A 26,773-nucleotide genomic window follows, 5' to 3' on the forward strand; every position below is an offset into this window, starting at 1 on the left:
TAGGAGTTCTTAAGGCAGGTTTCCTGCCCAGACTTGCCTTTTCTGGAACAGTAGTGCCAAATCTGATGCTACCAATAGATAAAAAACAATAGGAGAAAAAAAGAGACCACCTTAAGAACCTCAGTCACTCTTAGTTTATGCTATCTAGCTTAATCAGGTTTTATGTAATTGAAACACTCCTCTTGGGTCACCTTGATGTCTCTTCTTTATCAATTTCCAGTGTAATTAGGATATGGGCTGTATCACCCATGTCCAAATGAGAGCTGAGGTAATTTTTTGGCAAGTGGTGTGAGAAGGCTTATTCTGTAGTTGATTTTTACCCTCTTTGCCCTTTGCTAAGGAAAACCTAGCATGCAATTTGGAGAAATTCCACAGTACCACACTGAGGTTCCAGCTCTACTCATGCAAGTAATTCTGCTGAAGACAACTACTTGTCCACATATGAGTTACCTCTGTAAATAAGCCTTGCAAGATCAAATCCTCCATTTCCTGCAGAAAAAAGAGGGATTACTTCTCCTGGCTGGCATGGTAATTAACAGGATTTGGGAAATACATTCTTGCAGCTGCTTTCAAAATTAACTTCAAAGATTCCATTAATCCCTGCCTCAAAAAAAAAGTGTTACAATGTCTTTGGAGAAATATCTGCTTAATGTTTTAATTCAAAATATGCTAATAACCTAAATATTAAGCAAGCTACTGTTTGTGCTAATTATGTTGATTACATTTGGTGTTGGTGTAAATTTGGTGTCTGTTTAGAACATTATATTGAATCTGAATACAAAATCAGCAAGTTCTCACTGTGCTGATTTATAAATTAGAGCCTAGCATTGGCAAAAGTGGGGCACAGTGAATGTTTCTCTCTCTGCTATTAGAATATTTAAAACCAGCACTGTAAGTGGTTTCTTGTATACCAGACAGTGATTCTCTCTGCCTGTTTTCATCGGCTGCCTCCTCATTTAATCCAAAAGTGTGCTGGGTGCTGAAGCTCTGTTGTCTGTGTGCACTCAAAAGTGCCTGTTCTGAGGACTTACCTCAAGCCAAAAGCTCTGTCTGGACCGAAGTGAACAAATCACACCTCTAAAATTGAGGCAAATGCCCTAACTCTGCTAACAACCTTGTGATTAAGGCACTCTGCCCACTGGGTGCAGTATGCATTTTGTGTAGATGTATAAATAAAATGTGTTTCACATGGACAATGGCCATGTTGCAAACAAAATAACACAGGAGCAGGGATGGCAACCTTGTCTTACGCTGAGAAGCCCCAGCTTCAAGGTTACTCCTTCAGTTTCTGTTGCTTTTTCTGTGCCTACTTGTCCTGTTGATCAACAGGAGGGCTGGGGCCTTCCACCAGCATGCCTCTGTGCACTGTCTCATGGGAGTTGTGGGTTCACCCTGAGCGAACAGTATCTAAACCTGCATGCCCACCTTCCTGCGCAAATGTAGCAACCAGTACATCGGCGTCAACCTGGTAGGTTGTCTGCTTTTCACACAGGCTGCAGCTTGTATGGACAGCTATACCTTGAATATAATGCTTTCCTTCTGTGTTTGAAAGTAGCATTTGAAACTTAATTAGCACCAGCGTAAATTACTGTCAAAGATGCAAGGATATAAAATGTGGAGGTCCAGGTTGTGTCCTTTGTAGAAAGATAAAAGGAAATTTTGAGAAGATTGTATCTGGCCCAGATGATTGCAGTAACAAGAGCCAGGCAGTAGTCCACAGTGCCTAGAAGGAAAATAATCTGTAGTTATCCACAGCTTTGTTGTTAATTTCTGACAAATAATTGCTGTGTCTTCTAGGATGACAATGTGTCTGTGTCTATGTATACATGCTCATGCACCTTCAGCGACTATAAAAGTCACAGAAAACCGGTGCTGGTTGCTCTACCAGCTTTTAGCCACTACAGTTTGTATTCTATCAGTTCCTTTCAGCCCACCTGTGGAGTTTTAATTTATTAAAATAGCTATTGGATAGCCTTAATAAAATTAAGGACAATCAAGAGCTAGTCAAGTAGAACACTGCTTGACCTGTGAAGATAATTACAGAAATCATCAGAGCCAGGGATCACTTAGTTTTGATGGCCAGTATTGAAAGATGAATTCTGGCAATGTTATGCTGCCCTGGCAACATAAGACAGCCAGAAAACGGGCAGTAGAAAATTCCCATCATGTAAAGGAGCGTGCAGAGAAGGTGCTATGTAGGAGAGAGTAGATGCCATATCCAAAAACTGAGATCCTAGGATGAGAGCAGCCAGGGAAAAGTGGTGGTCTCCAGAAAGTCTCTTCTACCAGAAATGCGTGGTCATAACCAGGAGTGAACTGCTTTGTACCAAAGTGTATGTTGATAAATATTTTTCCTTTCTGTCAGGTGCCCAGAAAATGTGATTTGTGATTTCTTACAATGATGTGTAAGGCAGAAGTAACAAACACACTACCAGATTTACCCATTATTCAGACAAAATATTGGCTAGATGTCTGTACTTGATGCAATTACTTTAAATGTGGGCTTTGAAGGGCACTTTTGTCTCATAAGTATTCGGTACCACATCTATAAAAACATAAGGAAAAAAGTGGAGGGACTTGTAAAGGAGGCACAAATAGGCCAGTGAGGAAAGCTTACTTTTATAGCTTATAATGCAATTTTAATAACTATATTCAAACTTCTCTGGGATTCTTCAGTACTGTCTGCAGATGTTCTTTAGGTGACTAGCTGTTACTGATGTGAATGAACCTGTATGTCACAGAAGCTGTTTTGGGATTTACCATCTGGCTGTATTGCAGACCAGTTTTGAGAAGATTTATAATGGGAGAAAATGAGTGAAGTATCAGAATTTGTGCATGGCTGTCCAACAGTATACCTTATCTCTCTCAGCTGTTCATCTTCATGCTTTTTTATATATAATTCACGAAAATGACATGGTGCTAAAATTCCACTCCCTTTAGTTAGAGGCCGGGTATGCCTTGGCAGCTTCAGTAAACAGATATTTCTGTCACAGCAGCATTGTTTTTCCTGCTCTTAACTAATCTTAAACATAGTAATATCTTTTGTCCTTCTTATTACCAAGTTATTTACTGTATTGTGGTTAAGAGTAATGGTTTTCACACCTAAATGTGTGAAATGCTGAGTGCTGTAGCTTCAAGTCAGTACATAACATGAGAAAGAGGTTGTCAAACATAGTAAAACAGAAATTTCCAGTAAAAGAGTTTAACCTAATTCATCACATTGAAATCCTGAATTCTACAGAGTATCCACTCATTCCAGGTCATAGCTGCTTGGTTCTTACCCCTACTTAAACTTTGGATCTTCATTTAGTTTCTGAAATAGGGCATATGTTCTTTGGTAGAGTGTGAATGAAAAGCAATTACAAAATTCCCATTGATTTCAGTTGGCTCAGAATATCACCTCATCACATAATTTTCAAGTGGCAGGTATGCATAATATATTGATCTACCAGCAAAACCTGATGTTAACCTCAATGCCCAATGCTTATCTTTAAATTGAATGTTATCTTTCTGGGTTTTTTTAATAGCAAAATTTATACCTGATGTTAAAAAGCATGGAAAACTCTGGGCTCTTAGAACCAGAGGAGTTGACTAGAATATGACTGGGTAAGGAATTACATGGAAAAGGAGGCTGAGACATGTAGGTCTCACATTTGACAGGGTCTTCTGTTCTGTGTTTTTAACCCAGATTTCTCTAATTCATTCTTTAGTGTGTAGGAAGTGTGAATGCTAAGATAATGTCCTCAAAAATCCACCTGGGGAAACTGAGAAGTGTACTATGAACCTTCAGGCAGTAATGGTTATATACTAAGTATGCTTTGGGATCTACCTATGCCTGTTGCCTAATGAACCTCAACTGGACCTCACTTCAGTAGTCTAAAACTCTCAGTATCTTCAAAGATCAACTAACACTTAGTAAAGATCAATCTGTAAGAACTTTTTTATGTTGTTCCTGGATGAAGTCAACCCTAATTATCCTAGTTTGAGGAACTGTACATGAAAATAGCAGGTAGAAATTGCTGCATCTCCTGATAATTCTGCTGTTGACTAAGAAGCTTTCCTTATTTGGAAAACATGGAAAGTCCTTAAGCAGATTTTTACAGTGACATTTTTATTTGCAGAAAGGTTATAGACTTTATAAATTTTTAAAATTTATTTTTCAGTACTTTTTTAATTTTAAGGCTAAAGTAGCTGAACTCCTTAATTAAAGCAGCAGGCTATCAAAAGGTGCTTATGAAATAGTGTAGTTTGATTCAATTTATATCTCTTACAGAGGAAGCTTTGTATGGAGAACAGATGGTAGTACAGAATAAAGGCTTTTTTGGCACACAGCTGGCTGACCTACAGCCATTTTTGTTCATATTTTCCTTCTGTTGCACACATGTCATGCCTTTTGTTAGGGATGGACCTGGTAGCAAAACAAGGCTTAAGAAAAGCTTTGGATATGCACAGAGTTCACTTCTGTTCCTATAGACAATGAGTACAGAACATCCTAATAATGTTTCATATGTGTCAGTGAAATTATTTTTTGTCCTGGGTCAAGTCTACACTCACTCTTTCTGCTATTCACTTTACAAAAACTTCCCACCATTTCTATTCTCTTAATTCTACCCTTGGATGTTCGCTCTTTCTTTGATATAGAAACGATATACTTTTGAAAACCTGCAGCTGCTGCTTTACTGGGATACAGGCTGCTGTACCTTGTTGGCCCTGCACTCAGGTGAAGCAGCAGAATAAAGTTATTACTGTAAGGGTCCATTTGTTGGAGAACTTTCTGGTCATTTCATGTTCCTGATCGTGGGCTTTCTGTGGCTCATCGAAAAACAATCAACCGCTCTGCCCCCCAAAATTCAGTAATCAACACCTGTCTGCAATCCCAAACACTGAAGTGCTAATTGGAAGCATAACTGAAAAGGTCAGGCTATTTCAAGACAAGAACAGAATGTAAGATTAAAGGCAAGAATTGGGCTTGGGGGTGCAGGATGGCTAGAAGAATGAGTAGAAAAGCTACTGCAGTAATTTAACATTCTTCTTGAAAAGTCCTTTAGGCTGCAGATCCACTTTTGACCTTAGTTTGTACACCTAGGGGACTAATTTAGTACAGTTTTTCATGCCACATTAACTAGCTGCTGTGTATAGCACTGAGAATTTAAAAGGAAAGTAAACCTGTTCTTTTCTTCACTGGGGTTTTGGGCATATGGCAGTAGTCCTCTTTCTTTCCTCTTCTAACAAATTGGTAGTGACTTTGATTTTGGAGACGTTTTTAATGATGTGCCTTTGATGTTCTGTAAAAACACTGAGTTAAAAATTAATATAGCCCCAAGCAGTCATAAACTATGTTTCCTCCTATGCAACATAGCAACAAAACTGTTTATCCTGTTTTACAGTGTAATGTTACGGTTTTGTACTTGCGTTCATTTTGGCTCTGATGTTTCTTCTTCAATGCCTAGTGGAAAGTTTATTCAGTGCTTCAATCCTGGTGCTTGCTTTAGAAAATGCTGGGGAATTTTAGAAGCAATCTTTGAATGAAGGAAGCTGGTTACAAGCTACAGGAAACAGCATTAGACTGCTCTTATCTTTTAAAATGTGGTCAACAACTTGGGGATTTTCTATTTAAAAACAAACCCCAGAGATTAATATTGCTTTTCTTGTATTTCATCGATTTTAATTTGTTCTATTGCATCTGAGGACAATATCTGTTATACCAGTTTTTGGAGGGCTTTAATCCCTTCTTGAAAAATACCTCTAGTAACCCCTCTTCATGTTTAGTCCTCTTGTGCTCTGAAAGACATTAAAAAGCTAAGCTTTGTTTTGAAGCCTCTGGTAGCATCATGAAAGGTGATGAAAGAAGCAAGAAGCTCCAGCTGCTAATAATACCAGCATCTTGAAAATGTTTTAAAAAAGTAGGTCTACTGAATGTATTGAAATAAAAGGCTAAAGGCTTTGCAGGTGGATGATCATATTGTATATGGCTTTTTCATAAGTTTCAATGCTGTGTTAATGAGAAACTGATTTTCATTTTCAAATTCATTGCACTCAGTTGGAAGACAGCCTTTCCTTCAGTTATATACATATTTTGATCTATAAGCGTTGTGCTATCAGAAGCTTGTTTGGCAGACTTTCAGGCTTCATTCTGTATGTCCAGTGGTCACCAATCAAATGAATGGCTGTAGACTACTTAGACTGATTTCAGACTTAAGGAAAAACCTTGACCTGAGGGGAAATCCAGAGACGTGAAATAAATGTGTGGATCCATATTCCAGCACTCCATCAATAGCAGACCAAACCTGACAGGTATAGCCTAGGGAGGAAAGAGAAGCTTTCATAAAGGCTAAGTAGCACAGCCTGAAATACTCAGGAAATAAGACAACTTGAAAAAGCATTTAAAAATAAGCAGGGAGGAAAAAAGCAATATAGTTATGATTTTCTAGATAGGAAAAAGCCAAGGGTTTGGGTTTTTTTGGGAGGGAGATGATCTCATAAATTAACCCTGAAATCTAGTTTCAAATACGGATTTAAATTGAAATATGGAAGTATTAACCAAACTTTAAATAAAGGCATAAAGGGTTAATATCTTCAGCAAAACTGGCTCTGGGGTGGATTTATTGATTTCAGGTTATTGGTAACATATGCTTTTGTAAAAGATGCTTTCGTCTTTACAATACCATTCTTTGGCTAAGTTCTCTCTCCTGTCTTAGGCTCTGAGACTCCAGGGAGAAACAAATATATTTCCATCTTATAGGAAGACTGTAGCTGTGGTTATATACTGAGTTGTTTTCTCTAGGGATGCTCTGTCTCATTGCATGGAGTGAGATGAGACAGAGCCAGTAGAGCAGAGATATACGCACTGAAGTCTGCCATGGGGAAGAAGATGAGAAACCCCACCACTGGCATGTGAGTGCATGAACAGACCATTCACCATGTAGCTCTTTTGTATTCTCCTGAGGGGTTTAAAGAACTTTCTTTCCCCCTCTGGCGTCTGTAATAAGAGTTAAGAGTACACATGAAGGTTTTGTACTTATGTTGTGATAAGTTCCATATACATAGAATACCTTGAAAATACATCCACTGTGGGAGATGGACAGAAACTAGAGCAGTGAGAAGGTTTTTATCAGCTATTCTAGAGTAAATACCTGAAGATAAGTTTGCCTGTATGAATTTTCATAAGAGAATTGATGTGACTGTCCATATTTTGGCACAAACCATTTGGTTTGCAGTGCTACTGAAGCTGTTAACTTTCCTGATGCGTGAAGATGTGCTGCTTCTGATGGCTGAATGCAGCTGGATTTATTCATTTAATACTCCTATTTTTTTTACATGTACAACCCTAGAGGATGAATTCTTTAATCTATTTCAGTAATACACACAAGTACGAATTTCTTATGCAAAATCTACCATACTAGTTTGCTAAAGTACCTTAATTCCACCTGTGAGATTCTGTCTCTGGGGAATGCTGCATAATTTTCATAGTAACTGCTCCTAAGCTAGAAAGTTACATAGTAGTGTAACCCCACTAATACAGCCCTGCTATTGTGAATATTTATATTTGGACTGCACCGGTGTTTCCTACATGTTACATGGTTAAGTGCCTTAAGATCAGTTTTTCATGGAAAGTCATGAGGCTATTCCTTGGACAGAGTGAAGTGAGAAGTTCTATCTCTGCTTGCGCATGAAGTGGAAAGGTGAGTCTTCTGGCCAAAGTCAGGTCAGAAGAATGATGGAAATGGAGGCATAGCAGGGACCTGAAGAGATGTCCTGCTGTAGCTCATACCCATGTACTGCTGGGAACTCGATTACATGTATCCCATCACTAACATGTGATAATTGTATATACAGCTGCATGCATAGTTATACAGGTGTACCTAGAAGGAACTAAGCATTCCTTTTCTGAATGACAGGGTTTCAAAGCAGCATTGCATGAGGGTGAAGGACTATCCAATGTGTTAAGGAGAAAACAGGCTGTAACTGCTAGTAATTCCAAGGGGGAAAATGCATATTTGAGTTTGTACTAACTGCTTGTTTTTTCTTCCTCCTACCAGAGACAAGGAACCGGAGCTACAAATGGAAAAGACAAGACATCTGGTGAGAATGGTAAGGGTAGACTCTTTCTCTTGATGAAAAATAGAGACGAATTGAACCAAAATCTTTTTTACTGTAATGATAGATGTCAGGCAGCAGCAGCCTTGGTTTCATAGCTCATCTTTTGAATATGTTTTAAAAACTGGAAGGGCTTCAGTGGGATTGTTTCCTTTATGTTATTATGTTCAATTATCTACTAAAGTAGAGGCCTGGATTCCAGGCTTGTACTATGGCAAACCACAGGACTCTGCAGAAGTCAGTGCAGATACAAATGAGACTAGAGCTAAACAGTGTTAAGGTATGTGCAAAAAGGGCACAAGAGACTAGGGTAAATGTTATGAGCAGAAGCTACATGAATGGGGAAGGTGAACAAAAGTAACTAATTACAAAGGACTTTCTGATAAACATATTTTCTGTGGTCTGATCCCACCTAATTTTAGGCCCATAACTAAGATACCAAAGTTAGAAGCCATTTGCATAGAGCTCATTTGAGTGTTGCTAGAGATAGGCTATGGATGGAGCAGCAAACATGACAGGATCATATGGCAAATAAGTTCCTACCTTCAGCACTCTACATAGGTGAGGGAATCTGGACTCATACTTTCCTGCTCTAAGGAGTGAGTCATTGTTTTTCTGGGCTCTAACAAAGGGGCCAGCAGGGACCGATTTCTGCCACTTAAGTGGTGCAAACAATTCTAATTGGAATATGTTGATTCCCATTCCCCCACCCCAAGAAAATAAAACTGAATTTTCAGTGAAAACAGCAATTTTCTTTTTAGCTGAAATCTCATTATTTCCTATAGGAGGCAGAAATCCTTTACACACAAATGATGACTTGATTGAAATCCAGTTACCATCAGAAACATTTTTCAAAGGAAAACATTTTGATCAGCTTTAATTATATACCCAGCTGAATGTGCAGCAGCATCAGTTTGTAGACATTCATGAATAGGACAAGGATTAAACTATGTAAATATGCTGTCTGCTTCTGTTTGATCATCCAGTTCTAATTAGAAGACTATGTTCTGGTAGTCCATCCCATCTACTGAAAAGCAGGAAGAATGTTAAGTCTCTTCTCTGAAAAGCCAAGGGTTTTCCAAGATGAGATATTTGAGCAGTTATTTTGGATATGCATTTTGGTCTTTATGTGTTGATCTGAACAGAATTTTTGGACCCTTTGAGGCAACACATCCTAAAACATTAAGAGACTTCTTTATGTTTAGTTTCCCTATTACAGAGAGGTGACTTTCCCATAAGGGCTGTTTGCATAATGTTACAGTAAATGAAATCTGTAGATGATGTTCCCAATATGATAAAACACAAATTAGAGTGGAAAAAAGAAATAAATATTTTGGCTTGTTGTAGTGTCTTGAATTAGTGGGAACAAATGTACTCTGACAGCAGAGCCATTTGCATTCTCAAGTTAACAGGAAAGGAAAGCAAGCAAAATTATGTCAGCCATTTGGGCAGCATGGGAAGCATGTTTTTCTCTTTACTGTTTGAGCACATTATGAACTGAGCTCATTTGCCTTGAATTTCTTCACAGATAAAATTGTCCTGTTGTCAAGTTTAGCTTAGATTTACTGATCCTGAAGCCTTTTTAAAAGCAAATTCTTTTTTTCTCAAAGGGAATTTTGAGTGAGAAAGGGCTGCATCATTCATTCACGAATATATATGATTCTAGTTGTAGCATAGCTTTAGGTGTAATATAAACAGGTGGATATGGAGTTTATCTTAGGTAAATAGATGTCAATTATTTTTGTTATAATTTCATTACAAAAAAACCTGTCACCTGTGTAAAATAGAGGAGCAGCAGGGGAGATGGAATAGTCCTCTGATCTCCCCAATCCATGAAAATAGAGCAGAATCAGAACTTTGAACCTGAGATTGATTTCTAAATCAAAGAAGCAGAAATGTATAGCTCTTTGTCCTTATTAGCTCTGTCTAGTTAGAACTCAAGCAGACATGATTTATTCCTCTGAAAATTAGTTTGCTGTAAACCTACATACACAGTGTAAATCCTCTGTTTCATGTTTTTTGGTCAGCAGTCTGCAATATGTCCATGTCTTAAATTTTGATTGTGACTGTTATCAGCTTCTTCAGATGTTTGTTTCGCTGTCAAGAGGAAACTTTTCCTCTTGTTGAAAAGGAGGAGAGGAGAGAAACCAAAAACCCTTTCATTTTGTAAAAAAAAAAAAACAACCCACAAACAAAAAACCCCCCAAAAAAGCTATGCTATGAAAATGTTTGTAAAGGCAAACTAGTCTGGTCACTGTCCTTCCTCTTGATTACAAGCTCAGGAAAAGCTGCTGGAAACTAGCTCTAACAACGAAGATGGTCAACCATTTTCAGGGTTTCTGATTCATACAGTGGAGATGCTGCTATGGGTCAAGCTTTGTTCATGCATTGTTTGTAGAAAATGAATTCTGGGCCCATCTCTAGGCCAGCTCGAAACTGGAGAAAATAAAAGTAATGATGATGGCAATCAGCTTTCTCCCTCTTTGAAGACGTGTGGTGTCGCTGTAAAGCATTCATGGAAATTAAATCTCTGAAGATTCCTGATACAGTAGTGGTAATTTTGGTAGATGCCTACGCATGTTCTTCTTTGATCTTTGTTAGATAGCAACATGATATCCTTAGTTGTATTTAGCTTTTACCACCACAGCAGAGGTCTCTCTTAGCTAGCTTCCCTTCCAGTGGAAGATTTTTTCACACGCAAAATGCAGGCTCAGTTCCAATTTCTACGGAGCTGGCACTGCCTCATTCTAGCAGCCTTGCTTGTTGGCTCAAGGGGATGAGCAATGGAAAAGTCTGAGCTTCAAAGAAGCCAGTAGTGTGGAGCAGTGATACACCACAGTACAAGAGTTTGATAATGGGAGAAGAGTATCCCATACACAAACTGTACTGGTTGTCATGTTGATGAATGAACTGTTGTACCTACATGGGACTCTCATTCATCAGCAGTTATCTTCCCTCAGCTGCCTTCTTGAATAGTCTTACAGACTGCTAGGTGGTGAGATGTGGGGGACAAAGCTCCCTCTTCTTTCAGAGCACTGGTTGTTGGCAGGCAGGATTCTTCTCCATTATATTTCATATAATATGTACTACCATATCTTCTTGGGTTCTAGGCAGCCACAAGTTTGGTAGTTCTTGAAGTTGTCAGTATTATAAATACTGAATAATCACTTGTGTTGGAGTAACTTTTATTCACAGTGAGAGTTTTGCTGTGAATGTTCAATGACCCCACAGGATGCTGGTCAAGCCCTGGATGACATTTGTCTATCTTGACTTTTTAAAAAAGTTGTAGTTTGTCCTTTTACAGGTTATGATCAAAATCACATGGTGATTCATGTCTTCCTAAGGAAGAGTGACTATTGCATGATGACATGCTCTCATGGTACATTAGTAGCTAGTGAAGTCAATGGAAGAGCTCCTGATAGCTTCAGTGGGCACTGTATAATGCTGAGTAGGTTTACCATCCAAAACATACATGCATTTCCCTGACAGGAATATAGTAACTTCATTCTGTTGTCAGAGTGAAACGAACAAAAATATTATTGGGAGTAAATAAAACAATCTAGTTTTCCTGGGTGAAAACTGGTCAAAGGACTATTTTAAAAAAATACCACTACTGTCATGGTTTAGCCCAGCTGGCAGCTAAGCTACCACTCAGCTGCTTACTCCTCCCTCTTGGTGGGGTGGAAAGGAGAAAAATGTAACAAAAGGCCCGAGGGTTGAGATAAGAACAGGGAGGGAGCACCCACCAACCATTGCCCTGGGCAAAAAAAGACTCGGCCTGGGGACAAATCAATTTAATTTGTTATCAGTTACTTGAGAGGATAATAAACAAAGCCAGAACATAAAACCACCTTCCCTCCACCTCTCCCTTCTTCTTGGCTCTACCTTCTCCCCCAGTGGTGCAGGGGGATGGGGAATGGGAGTTGCCATCAGTTTGTCACATGCTGTTTCTGTTGCTCCTTCCTTAAGAGGGAGGACTCCTTGCACTTTTCCCCTGCTCTAACGTGAGGCCTCTCCTAATGGTAAAATAGTCCACGAACTTCTCCAGTGTGAGTCCTTCCTGCAGGATGCAATACTTACCCATCAGTTTGCTCCAGCTTAGACTTTTCAAATGGAGTCACAGCATCTTAGGGTGCAGCCACCCACTCTGGTGTGGAGTCCCTTCTCACAGACTGCAGATGCATCTCTGCTTCACCATCAGTCTCCAGCAGCATGAGGGGTCCCTTCCAATGGAGACAATTCTGTACGAACTGCCTTAGGCACAGGCATCTCTGCTCCAACATGAGGTTCTCCACAGGCTGCAGATGTATCTCCGCTCCATTGTTAATCTCCATGGGCTGCGAGAGGACAGCCTACCATCTCACTATGGGCTGCAGAGGAATCTCAGCTGCGGCAGAGGAATCTCAGCTGCGGCATGCCTTCTTCCACTCCTTCCTCGCTGACCTTGGTGTCTGTGTAGCCGTTTCTCTCTGATCTCAGTCCTTTGCTGCAGCTGTGCCAGGCCTGACCAGCCCAAAGAATCTCGGTGGGATGAACTCAGCCCAGCACTTCAGAGCTCTACAAGTGGTGCTGCCATGGCCGTCTCAAGTTGAGTGGTGGTGGCCCAGTGTGGGCAGCTGCCTGCCCAGGAGGTGGGGGGGCAGCCCTCTGCCTTCCCCTCTCTTCACTGCAAGTCCTGCCTGGCTCAGGCTCCTTTGCTCTCTTCTTAAATAGGGCATTCACAGAGGTGCTGACCGGCTCATCCCTGGCCAGAAGGCAGGGGGAGAGGTGTCTGACCTGGCCAGAGACATGTCTGACTGGTTTTGGAGCTGTGGAAGCTTCTTGAATCTCCTTACAGGGGCTATCTCTGCAGCCCCTCCCCTGTTACCAAAACCCTGCCACATAAACCCAGCACAACCCCTCAAATAATTAGCAGTAATACTATGCATACAGAAGCACCTGCATAAAAACACCTTGTTGTACATAGCTGTGTGACTGTAGTTGCCATAACCTCGTTGGTTCTTGAAGGACTTCCTTCTATCTGAAAGCCAAGACATACTTAGTTGTATATGCCATTACAAACCTGACTTGCAAACTCTATTATATAATGCTCTTCTCTACAGCAGAAAATCCAAAGTTAGACGGCAGTACTATCCCCATGTTCCCGCTCCTATATGAATCTGACTTGATCTAATAGTCAGTGTGGGATAAGAAGCTGTAATTTCCTTTTTGCTCGCCTGGTTTGATTAATCTGGTCTATCATTACTATTCTTACTACCTTGGCAATGCCACGAAGTTCCTTTGTAGGTTAACACTTGTCACTTCTCATTCTGTTTCACATTACCCTGCATTTTTTTGCTATGTAATTTGCAAGCTGGTATCATACAATCTACTTGTTACAGCCCAGCACAGCTGGCAGGGGAGTAATTGCATCAGAACCAATTATTTCTGTCTTCGAGTTTAGAATCACTCTTTCGTATTGATAGATCTCACCCTTTCTTCTGAAAGTACATAAGGCATGTGATTATTCATTCCAAGAAAATGGTTAACATAATCAATATCAGATTTATCATTCAGCAATATGAATATTTATAATAACAAAGTACATGTTTTCATGTGATGAATTCTGTAACTTCTTGGGTCTGAGTGAAATCAAAATGAGTAGGTTTTGTATGAACTTACATATCATAGTGGAATAAGCCTACACAATCATGGCAAGATAGTCAGTTGTACTGAAAAACTGAAGCCTGCCTTTTCAGTTTCTACCCATGCTGAAGCATTTGTCTTGTCAGTGTACAATCTCTGCTTTGGGGTGGTCAGAAAAATATAAATGAATAAATTCTCTGCGTTTCCTCCTCTCCATACAGTACACCATGGGATGTCTCTACATAAGGATAAAGAAACAGTACAGTTAATAAAGTAAATTCTTATCTTACAAGTAAATTCTTGCATCTGAAATGGAGTATTCTAAACCCACTTAATGTGTCCTACAAGCATTCAGAGTTAACAGTAATGGTAAACAATTGTAAAACAAGCATGCATGGTATAATAGAGATATCTCTCTAGTAAGCTTTCCTGGTAGAAGGATGCACATCTTGCAGTGTAATCAACAGTCCATTTACCCACTTCATCTACTCAAGGAATTTGGAAAATTCTGCACTCTGTGCACACTGCACTCAGGAATAAAGAATCTTGCTAGGTCTGACAGAGTGAATAATCATCTTCATAGTTATTTCTGCAGAGTACTTAGCCTAATAGAGTTTTAATTCCTGGCTAGAGGCCAGGATCATTATTGTAGTATGGTCTAATATAAATATCTGTTTAAGAACTCAAAATTAATTTTCCACTAATATTCTCCAATGACTATGTAAAAATGTACTGGTTTTGGGAACAGCCCTACAAATAAACTTACTTGTGGAAAAAAGATTTTGAAAAGGGAGGGAACCCATGAGGGCAATTTGTATAAGTATTCAAAGGATCTCAGGGAACATGGTTGGCTCTATTTGTCCGGGTCTAGAGGTCACATTCTTTAATCATAGGGAAGGACAGTGACTGAGCTGTAGCATTGCAGTGCCTTGTGCATTTTGTCTTTCCCACAAAACTTTGCTTGTGTGGCAAAAGATGAAATAGGCCTTGCAAGCAACTGCTGAATCAATGTAAAATAACCCCCTACCTTTTCAGACTGCTGCTCTCTGATATTTCACCACCACAGCACTAATCACAAGTTAGAATGGGGGATGTTGTATGAAACTAATTAATACTGAGTTTTCCTCAGTGTTAGATTGAGTGTTGGGAGGAAAATGACCTTGCCCTCTTGTTTTTTTTCACTCTGGTGTTCTGTTAAAATTCTCTTCTCTTAAAAGTGCTGCTTCACGGAATATGATCTCCCAGAGAGTAATGCAGTCTCTCTCTTCCACTTCTTTCAATCTATGTCCACAGCCAAATTCTGTTTTATCTCACATCATAACCTAGCTGGTACTAGTGGAGTTCAAGGAAGTGAGATGAGAATTATTTACTGTACCTCATCCTCCATCTCTTAAAATAGGAAGTCTGTGTCTCAGTAACATTCCTAGACATGTATGCAACCATCAAATAACATAACACCTAAATACAAAGATTTGATACAAAAGTGTTTAAACCCTCAACACAGTTACAGAAGTTGTATTTGGTCATGTACTGATCACTCAGTCTCAGAAGAAGGTGTAAAAATCTTGTGTGAACTCAACACCATGATCTGTAGCTGAGAGTGTTTCGGATAACAGGAGGAAAATTCAAAGTATACAGTTCTAGACCAATCTCATCTCAAGGCATAGCTATGCATGGCAAAAACACTGCAGGCAACCTTATCTGCTGAGTTTCCTTTTGGGCACTTTCTTGGAGAGAGCTACACATGAAGTTTACCCAGAACCAAACCAAGTATGTCTCAGGTCCTCTTCTGGCCTGCATCTCTTCCTTTGCTTGGAATGACTGATTCTCAAGGAATCTGTTCATCTTTGTAGGCAGCCAACATGTCTCAGCTAAAGACAGATCGAGCCTTTAATCACAAGGCTCTCAGATTGCTCACAGATCTTCCCTAGAGAGGATGCCGAAAGGAAGAGAGGGGAATTATACATGAAGCTCATTTCCTCTCCTAGGTGAATTTCCATTTCTTGAGGCCAGGAATAAGTATAAGTCTTCTCCAGAGGAAAAGCATACTTGTTTATTTGGGGTAATGATGACAATGAAGAATTGTTCACAAAAATTTTCCTATCAACCACTTTTAGTGTTTATCTAGCAGCAAAAACTTTTAAAGCAACAATTTTTGTGTGTGTTTGAGATAAAGTAGACACCTTCTGTACTGCAACTTCACCTACCCCCACACGTGTCTGTACACATGCAGTGGCCATCTGGTTTCATAGAGAGGATCCTCTGATGGAGCTTAAAGTAATAAATATACCTAATTTAAGCTTAAGTAATACTTGTAAGAGAGCAGATACTGTTCTTACTCTTCTGTTACCAGACAAGTCAGGTTTGACACTGTACATTACTGCTACACTTCATCTGGTAACGAGAAGCTTTCATTTTTAAATGTTTAGGCACAAGCATTTCTTAAAAAAAAGCAAAGCCATTGTATTAAAAGTTTCATCAATTAGCTGAGTCAGCAGTGCTCTTATAATCTGGCCAATGTCCTGTCTTTGGAATTCCCTGCAAGTTTTCATTTTGCCTATCATTTATAACTACTCTCACGACTACCAAATAAGTCCATCTACTAACACAAAGAATATAGCATATGCGCATGAAGGGTGTCTGTGTATGTTATTAATTATGCAGCTTTTTCTTGCATGTTGTTTTGGGGTTTTTTCCTCCCTGGGACCTTACTGAAGAGGAAAAGAATGGTTTCCTATCTCATGAAAGAGTACCAGGAGAGCAAATTAATGCAGAACTCCCATAGGGAAAAAAGAAAGTAGAACAGAACAGCCATAGAAGAACGATTTCATCTTTTTAAACTCACTTTTTAAGGACTTATATTTTGAAATAATATCATATTTTTATTCCTTGCTTTTTTTCCCTTAGAGGAAAAGGTCCCAGTTAGCTGGCACCTTTGAGATGGAAAAACCCTCACACTTAACACTCCTGCTACAAATGAATCTGGGTACTTATATGGTCCTCACCACCATAGTAACTGAGTGTCTTCCAAGTATTTAAAAATAGAGATAACAATAACAATTTTTGCCTCAGCCCATCTCTTTCTTTCCAGCTTGCTATGAGAATAACTTGATTAATCTATGTGATCTTTGTTTTGCACACGGTGCCTGCATACAACTTGGGAAATTTGTGTGCTACATTTTTAAAAATATGAGGAATGAACACACGTATATAGGTAAATATACTTGCATGTGGTCACTCATACAGTCTGCTCCTTTACAAGAGGTAGAAATTAGTAGAGCTGCAGCATTCCTGCAGTATTGAGATTAGAAGCAGCTCAAGGAAATAATCATGAATTATGCTCGCTTGTAGCTTGGTTTCAGTAGTCAATAGAGGATCACAGCCCTGTTGTGTTAGATGGTGCACACCCCCCTGAAAGCTTACTGTGTTCTCAGGCAAACCAGGTTTAGTGAGAATGTGGAGGAGCAGTGAAATTGCCTGAAAGAAAGGAGCCTGTAAAACTAAAGGTAGAAAGAGCACCGTTTACCAAACCCCTTCAGGATGCCTATGAGGATCTTGACATGCTCCTTTGTCCTTGTTTGTTGGTTTTTTTTTTTTTTATATATTTGCATTGACTGTGGCCTGTTCCACTCTGGGTTTGGCCTTTCTGACTCTTGGTTTCTGTCCTTAACTGACAGCTGCTACTTCCCTGTTCGGTGAGATTTCGTCTCAGTTTCTTTGTCCTTTCAATAGTGACGATGTGAGTTGGATCCAGCTTCTTGCAGCATTGAGATTGCAGCACTCAGGAGGTGCCTAATTCAGTGGGCGTTTGAGCACCCAAAAGGTGATGGGAGCCCTAATCATAGAATCATTTGGTTGGAAAAGACCCTCAAGCCTCAAGATCATCAAGTCCAACAATTCACCCTGCATTGTCAGGGTCCCTAAACCATGTTCCTCAATACCAAATTCACATGTTTTTTAAACACCTCTAGGGATGGGGACTCCACCACCTCCCTGGGCAGCCTGTTCCAATACTTCACAACCCTCTCTGCAAAGAAATTTTTCCTGACATCTAACCTAAATTTCCCCTGGCGTAACTTGAGGCCATTCCCTCTCGTCCTGTCATTCATAACGTAGGAGAAGAGACTGACCCCAATCTCCCTACAACTTCCTTTCAGATAATTGTAGAGAGCGACAAGGTCCTCCCTGAGCCTTCTCTTCTCCAGACTAAACAGTTCCAGCTCCCTCAGCTGGTCCTCATAGGACAAGTTCTCTAAACCCTTCAATAGTTTCGTTGCTCTTCTCCGAACCCGCTCCAGCACCTCAACGTCCTTCTTGAAGTGAGGGGCCCAAAACTGGACACAGTGCCAAGGTGTGGCCTCACCAGTGCTGAGTATAGGGGGACAATCACTTCCCTGCTCCTGCTGGCCACACTGTTTCTGATACATGCCAGGATTCTGTAGGCTAAATGCTTTCTGAGAAGCTGGTCTGTAAAGATCTGGCTAGGTCATTAGGAAAAAAAGTCAGCTGTAAATTAAGAAAAAAATAATAATAATAAAGCTTTGTTGACACTGGTGGTTTTTGCCTTTTAGGTGACTCACAAATATGCTGGAGTTCCTGTCAGATGTTAATGAGGAAAGGCAGAACTGAAATTATGCCTTTGACAAGTGCCATATTTCTTTTGGAAATCAGTCTGTAATTATCAGTGTGCTGCCTGACTATGCACCAGGGAGAGCAAGACTTCTTTCCATGACTGGCACGTAGCTGGCATGCCCTGGCTTGCTTCCACAAATGTGCACTCATTTGAAACTATGCTGTCATCAATACTCTGAGAAGAGAAACATTTGGTTCTGCTTTGCTGCTGATAGGAACCCAAATGAAGGACCTGGGTCAAGCCAGTCCCTAGATAAACCTAGTAAAACTCATAATGTTACCTCTGAAATGAATCTGTCCCTACGTCATTAAGGATGGTTTGGTATTAGGACTAGAGTCAATGGTGCACGTGAGCTAGCAAATTTATGCTGGAAATCCATGGAGCTGCACTGACTGGCAGATCTATCCCAACATGTTCTCAGGCTCTCACATCAGATGATTAAAAGGCTACAAGAGGTGGATGTAGCTCAGCAGCATGTTTTTTAATTAAGTGGAAATGAAAAACGAAAGAGGAACACAGTCCATGCACAACAGTGGTTACCAGGATTTACTGTTGCAGAAAAATCACTTTTATTTTTGACTGTGCACACTATCTGTCTTGCTTCATACGATAGGCTTTTGTTTTGTTCTGTTATTTTTCTTTTCCAGAATACTTGATTTGTAAATGAAGTGAAAATGCTTTTCCACTTCTGAGTTCCTTGTCTGTTTGTAATTCAGTAAATGATTAATCATTTTTTTCTGAAGGTTTTTAAGATTTTAATTTATAGCACACAGCTGTCTTAATGCACTTAGCTTGGTGCTCCAAAATTAGCTTGTAATTTGGTGTTGTCAGGCTCCCCTGTGTAAGCAGGTACCAGAATGCAGAACAGTGGGAGTGTTACAGAAATGATTAAAGTTTGGTCCTTCCCCGAACTAGTGACCAGAACAAAGAGCCGTTAAAACTGCAAAAAGCAATTAGATGCTACAACATGAACAAACACAACACTGCACCTTCGGTCTTAGTGCTCAGAGCGGATTTCGGGACCTTATGTAAAGTGCCTGGGTTGCCCATAAATTCAAGAGACTTCAGCCCGTGCGTAATCCTGCTGAACAGGAGTTGTTAGGATTAATAATAGTAAACTCTCTATAGGTTAGGGATAAGATTCCTCTTGCCTGGCTGTATCGATGTACTTGTTCGTGACAGACCTAGAGCTCCATTTATAGTCAACAGAGAAACATATTCTTTTGTGGCATGATACTTATCTGAATGAGCTTCTCTGGAGAGCCTGGTGTTTATAGATCCTAATCTGATTTAGGTATAAAATGGCTTCTGATTTGTTCAGCTCTCTCAGGATTAAGGAATTTGTGGATACTACTAAAATAAAAGTCCTATGCAACCTGTATATTGCTGGAGTTAAGTGGATGCTCAACAGGGTTTCTCAAAATGTCAGTTTTGGACCTGGGCATTTAATATCTCTTTAATCCCATCTCAACCAACTCCATCCTTATTTAGGTCTGGCTGATCCTGGCCACCTCACGTCAGCTCTTCCAGCTGCTTTCTCTATGGAAATCTGGATGTGAAAACATCCAAATATTTCCTGGCCTGAGGTCTTTGTTAGCTAGGATTCTGGATCTGATGAAAGCATTTGCTTTGGTCAAGCACACTTGGTGTTGGTTCATTTTTTCCCCAGACCACAGTGGGTTATGAAAAGGAAAGGCTGAGAAAAATACATATTTTCCAAGGAGGAATTCTCAATAAAAGAAAAAACTTAGCAGCGGATATGGAAAAGGCATTTCAAGAGTCACAGTGGAAAATAGGGCAGGGTGCTCTGGCAGCTCCTGGGAGATATTGTGGGTAGTCCGGAGACTGGAACTCAGCTCTCAGCACTTCTCTAGGTTCTCACAGAAACATTATTTAGTCGTGGTTGATGAATGAGTACTCTGACTGTATTTTGAGTATCTCATCTTTCATTCTAATATATACCTAAAAACCCCTGAGACTGCTGATTGACTCTAGGTGGGGAAAGCATTAATTATTTGCTCAGTTTTAGTGAAACACTGGCACTCCACAGTGACCAATTTACTAGCTCCTCTAAAAGCTGCCAATAAAAAATGGACATGTACAAATGTATTCATTAGCACAAGCTAATTAAAATCCAGGCTAATAGCCAGAAAAACAATGCATTATTATAGGATTTTGGAATTCATTATGAGCCTGTACCAACCCAACAGTAACTATCCTGGCTCCGCAGTTTCTGATCTAAGTTACAGATCTCATACTGATAGCCAGGCAGCTAAGAGTTAGCCTTTGGGTTTGCTAATGACCTTTTTACTCTAATTTCTACTTTCATAGGTTCTCCAGAAGCACACCTTTCTGAGAATGTGGTGCAACGACTCTCTCTTTCAAACACAACGTGTAGGACAGAGTCCAGTCAACTGAAGGTCTTTAGATTTATTGCACAGGGGTGGTGCATTAGCTTCCAATGCATTGTGGCTTTGGTATTCTGTAGTTTGAAGCCTAGATTAGCCTTGATCAGTCCTTTCCGTTACTTTAGTAGGTTTTTTAAGGGCTCGTTCTGTTCATTCTGCCTGCTCTGTATAGGCACTGTTTTCTCCAGCTAAACAATGCTCCGCTATTGTATGTAAATGATTTTTACTAATAATTTTCTATTTCAGTGTTCATGAAATAATTTAATTCTCATTAAAATTGGTGAGGTAAAATTACCTTAGCTCTTAAGGTAACACCTTAAGAATTTGGGGCTGAGGTCCCTATTATAGACACTGCAGAGAGTTTCTGACCCAAGTTTCTGACAGGAAGCAAGAATTAGCTATGGGCTGGATTCTCTGGTTAGTTGCAGATGTGGTACAGCTAAACAGAAGGGTAGGAGGGGAAAGATTAATAAAGCTTGAAGATATGTTTATTCTTCTGGCCTTAGACTGATTTCACTGAGTTGAATGTGGGTTATTAGGTGTGGTACCTTTGAGAAAAGATGTGGATACACATGTAATACCAGACTTCCGGTCAGTGTTTGGGCTCCTTCTTGGAGTATGATGGGAGTACATATACCCTCATCCTGGCTGATACAGCACCAATGAGAATCAGATACCTTTCTTCTTTTCACCTGAAGTAGCCAGGGGCTGGAACATGCATAGGGAAGGACACCTAGACGGAGCTGAGGCAGCTGGATTCAAGGCTGTTTGGCATCCTGAAGCAGCTACCTCTTGGTCTAGCAGCCAGCAGACTAATTACGAGCAGTCAGTGCAAAGCACAGGTGTATTATGATGTCATCTAATGATTTAATTCATAAAGCAAACAGCTGTATTTTTCACAAGCAAAAACTTCTTGGTGACCTTTACAATGAATCTATTTGTAACCAAACGCTGTGTATCTTTTGTGAGACCTGCCTCTGGGAGGCAAAGACCTGTTATGCTGTCTAGGAGAAGCTGGAAAAAAGCATTCCTGACTTCTTTTAGCCAAGAAGGTAAGAAAGACAAATGGAAGATGTGTGGGTTTGGATCTTTTTATCAATGGGTGATAGATGCTGTCAGCAGAGGGCACAGGCTTTGCCAATCAGTCACGAGTCATGATTCTATCTAACAGCAGCACTTTGTCCCATCTCAGACAAACTTAAGTGTTTGAAGTTCCTTTCTCTGTCAAATTCAAGAGAAAGAAATAGCTCTGCTAGTGGAAAGAAATCTGGAGATTAAGGATCCATAAACAATACTGTATTTGCTTAGCACACTGGCAGACAGGCCCGTGTCATGTGCCCAGTGGGACCAGGTGCAAGACTAGGAGCTGTTCTGCCCGTGTCCAGGAGGCTTGATGGACCTAGTCTGCAGTGACTGTTGGACCTCTTTGAAACTGTGGCATTATGCCAGAGAAAAGTGTCACAACTGTTGTTTAAGTATTTATGGTTTTTAAATGAGGGACCACATAAACAAAAAGCAAGAGAATGAGTCATAAGATGGAGTCCTCTGGAGTTCTCTCAGCTAAAAACCATTCTATTATGGAAGAATATCAAAAAGAAATTGTAATTTTTGGCTATTCCCTTCATTCCTCCCATGCTGCAGCAGACCTTGTGAACAACACAGTCTAGAGGCTATTCTCAGATGCAACAGAATTATTGTAGATTTTGGGTCTTTATTCATCATCTTAAGAAGATTACTGCTGCTAACATTAGCATTTTCTCTATTACATGGTGGACCGACTAAGGTCCAGAGTAAGCTGGAATTAGAGTACTTATTTTCTTTCTTTTATTAGTTCTTTTTCTTCTTTCAGTAGAAGATGCTGGACACACAAAAAAAAAAATCTGTGAAGAAAGCTGCATCAAGGGATACTAGTGCTGCTTTGTATTTTCTCACCCGTATATCTGTTTGTAAGAGCTTGTAACTCCCACTCCATTTAGTTCTATATTTCAGGTTTTAATGAACCTAAATGTAAGCACATCCACAACTGCCATTATTTTTGGACTGGATACTATGCAAGATCACTAAGAAGTTACTGTTTTCCTCTCCAAAGTATAAATAGATCCAAATTTACTTGAAACTTGGCATGGAAAGGTTTTATAACTACCATAAATCTGACTCTAGTTTCAAGCTTTATGCAACTCTTAGGACATCACAGTAATTTTCAATGCCTGTAAGTAGTTTTCTCCAGGATTATGTAGGTACCATGAAGCATGTTTAGGGGCAGATCTCTTGATTGAACTTACAGAATAGAAACTAGCATCTAATTAACCTGAGCTGAGATAGAGAGCACCGCTTCTACTCTGCTGAGTGTTTGTGAGGTTTCTGGTCTAGCAGCAAGAGGCTGAGTACAGATTCTACTTTTGTTCATTACAGCTTAACATTTCAGTATAATTGCTGAGATAGTGAGTGATCCAGCCTAGAGCTGCCAGCCTCCTCTTCCAGTGTCAGGGATACCTTTTGTTGTTGTAAGCGATGCTGTCTGGATGTGACAAAACAGTTGATAAGCTTGACCAAGCGTGCCAGGAAACAACCCAAAAAACAATGTAGACTTTCAGTTCAGGCAGTTCAGAAAAAGGTGTTTTGCCTCTCCAGTGGCTTCTTTCAGGAGAAAGTCTGATCGATTTGGTTAGAAAATAAATAAATAATTTGTTCTGTTTCTTGCTAGTCGGAAGAGATTGCAAAAATTGAGGTAAGCAGCAGAAAACAGAGGCTCGGGTCCTCAGTGCAAATTGCCGTAGCTATTCTGGCAGTGATTTCTGCAGTTTATGCAAGGCCCAAGAGGCATTCACTATACTGAAGCTTTTAACCAGTTGTTGTCTTGTATGAGTAGATAGTTTCTGCCCTTATTCTCACAGGTAACAAGTGAGCGTGCCCATGAGAGTGAGATGAAGCACATGATGCAGTGGGATGCTCTGAGGTGATTCTAAGCTACTGGTCCTCTTTGCCAGGCAGGCCAGGCTGCTGTGATAGGTCAAGTTCATTATTCTTTACTTTTTTCTCATCTTCATAAAAACTGAAGTTTTCCTTTCATCTTCTCCACAAGCAGTTTCTTCTCTGCTTTCTACTGTCGCCATCATGCTGTGTTTCTGTCTCACTCCTCATTCTTTCTCCTCCCCCAGAGAATTTCATGTCTCTTCAGCACAGCTAGGTCAAGTGCTACTTCTCCCTCTAACTGCCTAGTTTTCCCTCTTATTTTCCCAGGCAAAGTTCCAGTCTGGGTCTTAGTGAATGTATATTCTTTACTAAAAAGAAGGTTACTGACTAATGCTCTAATTTGGAGTCATGGTTAACCCTCACTGAAGTATCTCGTTTCTCTCCAGTCTCACAGAACATTTACTGTTTCCCAGACTAGATTTAAGCAAGGACGAGGTGAATAGGCAGCAAAGAAATATCTGGAAGAACAGCACTACATTTAAGAAAGAGATAAAGCAGTCTTTAAAATAGTGGAATTGGAAACAGGAAGGCTTTTAATTGTTTTTTCTGTCTCCCTTATTAGCTTGGGAAGGAAGAGGAAAATATTTGGTTTCCTGAGCAAAAGAGAAGAAAAAAAATATTTAATTGGTTCTCTTAACATTCAGGTCTAAGATTCGAGCAGTGAAGAAAATGAGGTGGATTTTAGTGCAATAGAGACTAGTTCTGGGGTGTGTTATATACTGTGCATTCTGCATATGCCAACATTTGCAGTGTCAGGGATTTAAGTCCTAACTTAAATCCTTCATTGCACTAACCCAGCTTGTGTTTTCTGATGCAGAGGAAACACATGACATTTCTAGCCCTTCTTCTAGATGTTGACCTTGTAAGCTCATGGGGCTTTTAATCCTCAGAAATAAGAGAAGGAAAAATGAATCTAGATAGATTAGAAAACATGGGCCAGAGTGATGATCTGAGGTTGGTCAACCAAGTGTATCAGCTAAGATGCTGTTTCTGATCAGCTTTATTGACAATCTGACATGTCTGTAAATCCAAACAGAACTTAAAAAATGCCTGTCAAAGCTTAAATTGACACCGGGGAAAATGTTTCCTGGAGAAGTTTTAAATGAGTAGCAGAGTCAAGTGCTAGAGAAATCCTCAAACACAGAATGTATAAGGGGGAGTTTTGATTATTTTTTTTGTCTTCCATGTAGACATTTTAAGTGACTCAGCTATTTGCTATTTTTTTTTCTGAGGCTAAAACTTCAAGAAATTATTGGCAACTCTCAAAACCCCAGCACAGGAATATTCACACTCCATTTTTGACCCCTTTTAAGAATTTTCCAGCTATCCATAACTTTCATTTCATTTAGTTTACATTCTTTTACTCATATTATATACACTTATTTTGTTTATTACAATCTGGACTGGTGGCAAGGCCAATTAAAAGAGCTGCTGAACTCTGCTGGTTAAAAGCTCCCTTTTCAGTTGTACACAGCCTTGCCAAAATCCAATTGCTTAGGCTGAAATTTGTCATATTGATTGCTTGCCTCAAGCAGAACTCTTTTGGAAGGGTTCAGCAAAGTCATTCCAGTTGTTTCCAAAAATGAGGCTTGAACAAAATGCTAGCACATCTAGCAATTAAAAACAATTTCTGGTGGCCTTTTTTTTTGAATGTTTTGGGACTTTTGTCATTTTGAGCAGAAATGTAAAATTCGCCATCTGGGATGTGACTTCTCTATCTTCAAAATTGGCTAAGTTATAAATGTTTAGAAAGACAAGTCTTATGTTTGCATGTGTTCAGTGAAGCAGTTAATTTTTTTTTTTATGAAAACTCAACATCACTGAGCCAAATAGGAAGCACTGAAACAACTAAACCAACACTGTCTTTGCAAGGCTTAAGGAAGTTAGTCTTCCTTAATTGCTTCTGTAAGCTACACTTTGGCCAGGAGCTGAAACTTAGAGCATGGCGGATCCCCTTCTGTGTTCCCAAGACACCACAGTTGCTTAGGAGGAAGTGTACCTCCTTCCTTGGAACTAGATGGTCACAGAAGCTGGAGCAGGGCGGTCAAAGGATGGAATGACGAAGGAGTTCAGTAAGTCTCATCAGAAAACTCATCAGAACGCCAGAGTAGTAGGGGAGGGTTTGATACTTTTGAATGGAAACTGGGACTAGGAGGAAGGAATATGAATTGGAATGAGACAAGTGGAGGAGGCCAGAAGCCAGCTAGTGTGGGAAGGGGCTGGGGTGGAGTTCTGAGGTTAGGGGATGCCCCAGTACAGTTCTGGGGACTAGGACTAGCCAAATAAAGAAACAGCATTGTTTAGGTCTACTGGGAACCATGATGAGGCTAGGAAGGGGGTGGGGCTAGCCCTGAGTTTATACAGATGAGGTAGAACAGAAATAACCACCCCATCTGAAGGCATCAATGAGTGATGAAGTCCCCAAGCCTGCATCCCATACCTTCCATTGTCTCGTTCCTTTTCCATCAGCCATATGAAACCCACCAGGAAAATACACAGCTCATCCCATTTCCTGCTGACTCAAGTAGTGGACAACAGCCTACTACTACTACTATCAGTTACTTCATTAAAACAAGAGGCCTATGTGATGGATCTAACAGTTCCAAGCAGTCATGCTGAGGAATCACGTGGATGTCAATATATTATAGCAGAATATATATTTTTTTTCTTTCAACCTAGGAAACACGATGTGCTCCTAAGACTGTAAAAGTTGCAAAGTCAAGAATTTGAAACAGGATTTTCTGGAATTAAAGTTGTCTATGCAAAAAAAAAAAATCTAAATTAATCGTGTGATGGTAACAGTGTAGTTTGTCGTTTACTAACTTTTTCATCTTCAACTTTGCAACCTTAATATTCTTTTAAAATAGCCTTATATGTGCAATAAACATACAACTGAAGCAGAAGGGAAACCTTTATTCCCTGGCCTCAGTTAGGTTTTCACGTCAATTAGACTATCTGGCACTGGGTTTAATAACTCTCTAATTGCAATTGCAGCATTTAGCTAAATCAATGCCCACCCTTCCTGATAAAATTGTTT

General features: G+C 39.9%; 1 protein-coding gene across 1 annotated transcript in view; it reads left to right on the forward strand.

The window, feature by feature from the left end:
- Nucleotides 1-1,417: 1,417 nt before the first annotated feature.
- The window catches only part of PCP4 (Purkinje cell protein 4), a 42,126-nt gene continuing 16,770 nt past the window's right edge, over nt 1,418-26,773 (forward strand). The window contains exons 1-2 of the mRNA XM_009991735.2: nt 1,418-1,468; nt 8,040-8,091. Of these exons, the coding sequence (XP_009990037.2) occupies nt 1,418-1,468; nt 8,040-8,091 (103 nt within the window). The remainder of the gene's footprint in view (nt 1,469-8,039; nt 8,092-26,773) is intronic.

The sequence above is a fragment of the Tauraco erythrolophus genome, chromosome 1 (genome assembly GCF_009769465.1).
Source record: "Tauraco erythrolophus isolate bTauEry1 chromosome 1, bTauEry1.pri, whole genome shotgun sequence".
In the NCBI taxonomy this organism is placed as follows: domain Eukaryota; kingdom Metazoa; phylum Chordata; class Aves; order Musophagiformes; family Musophagidae; genus Tauraco; species Tauraco erythrolophus.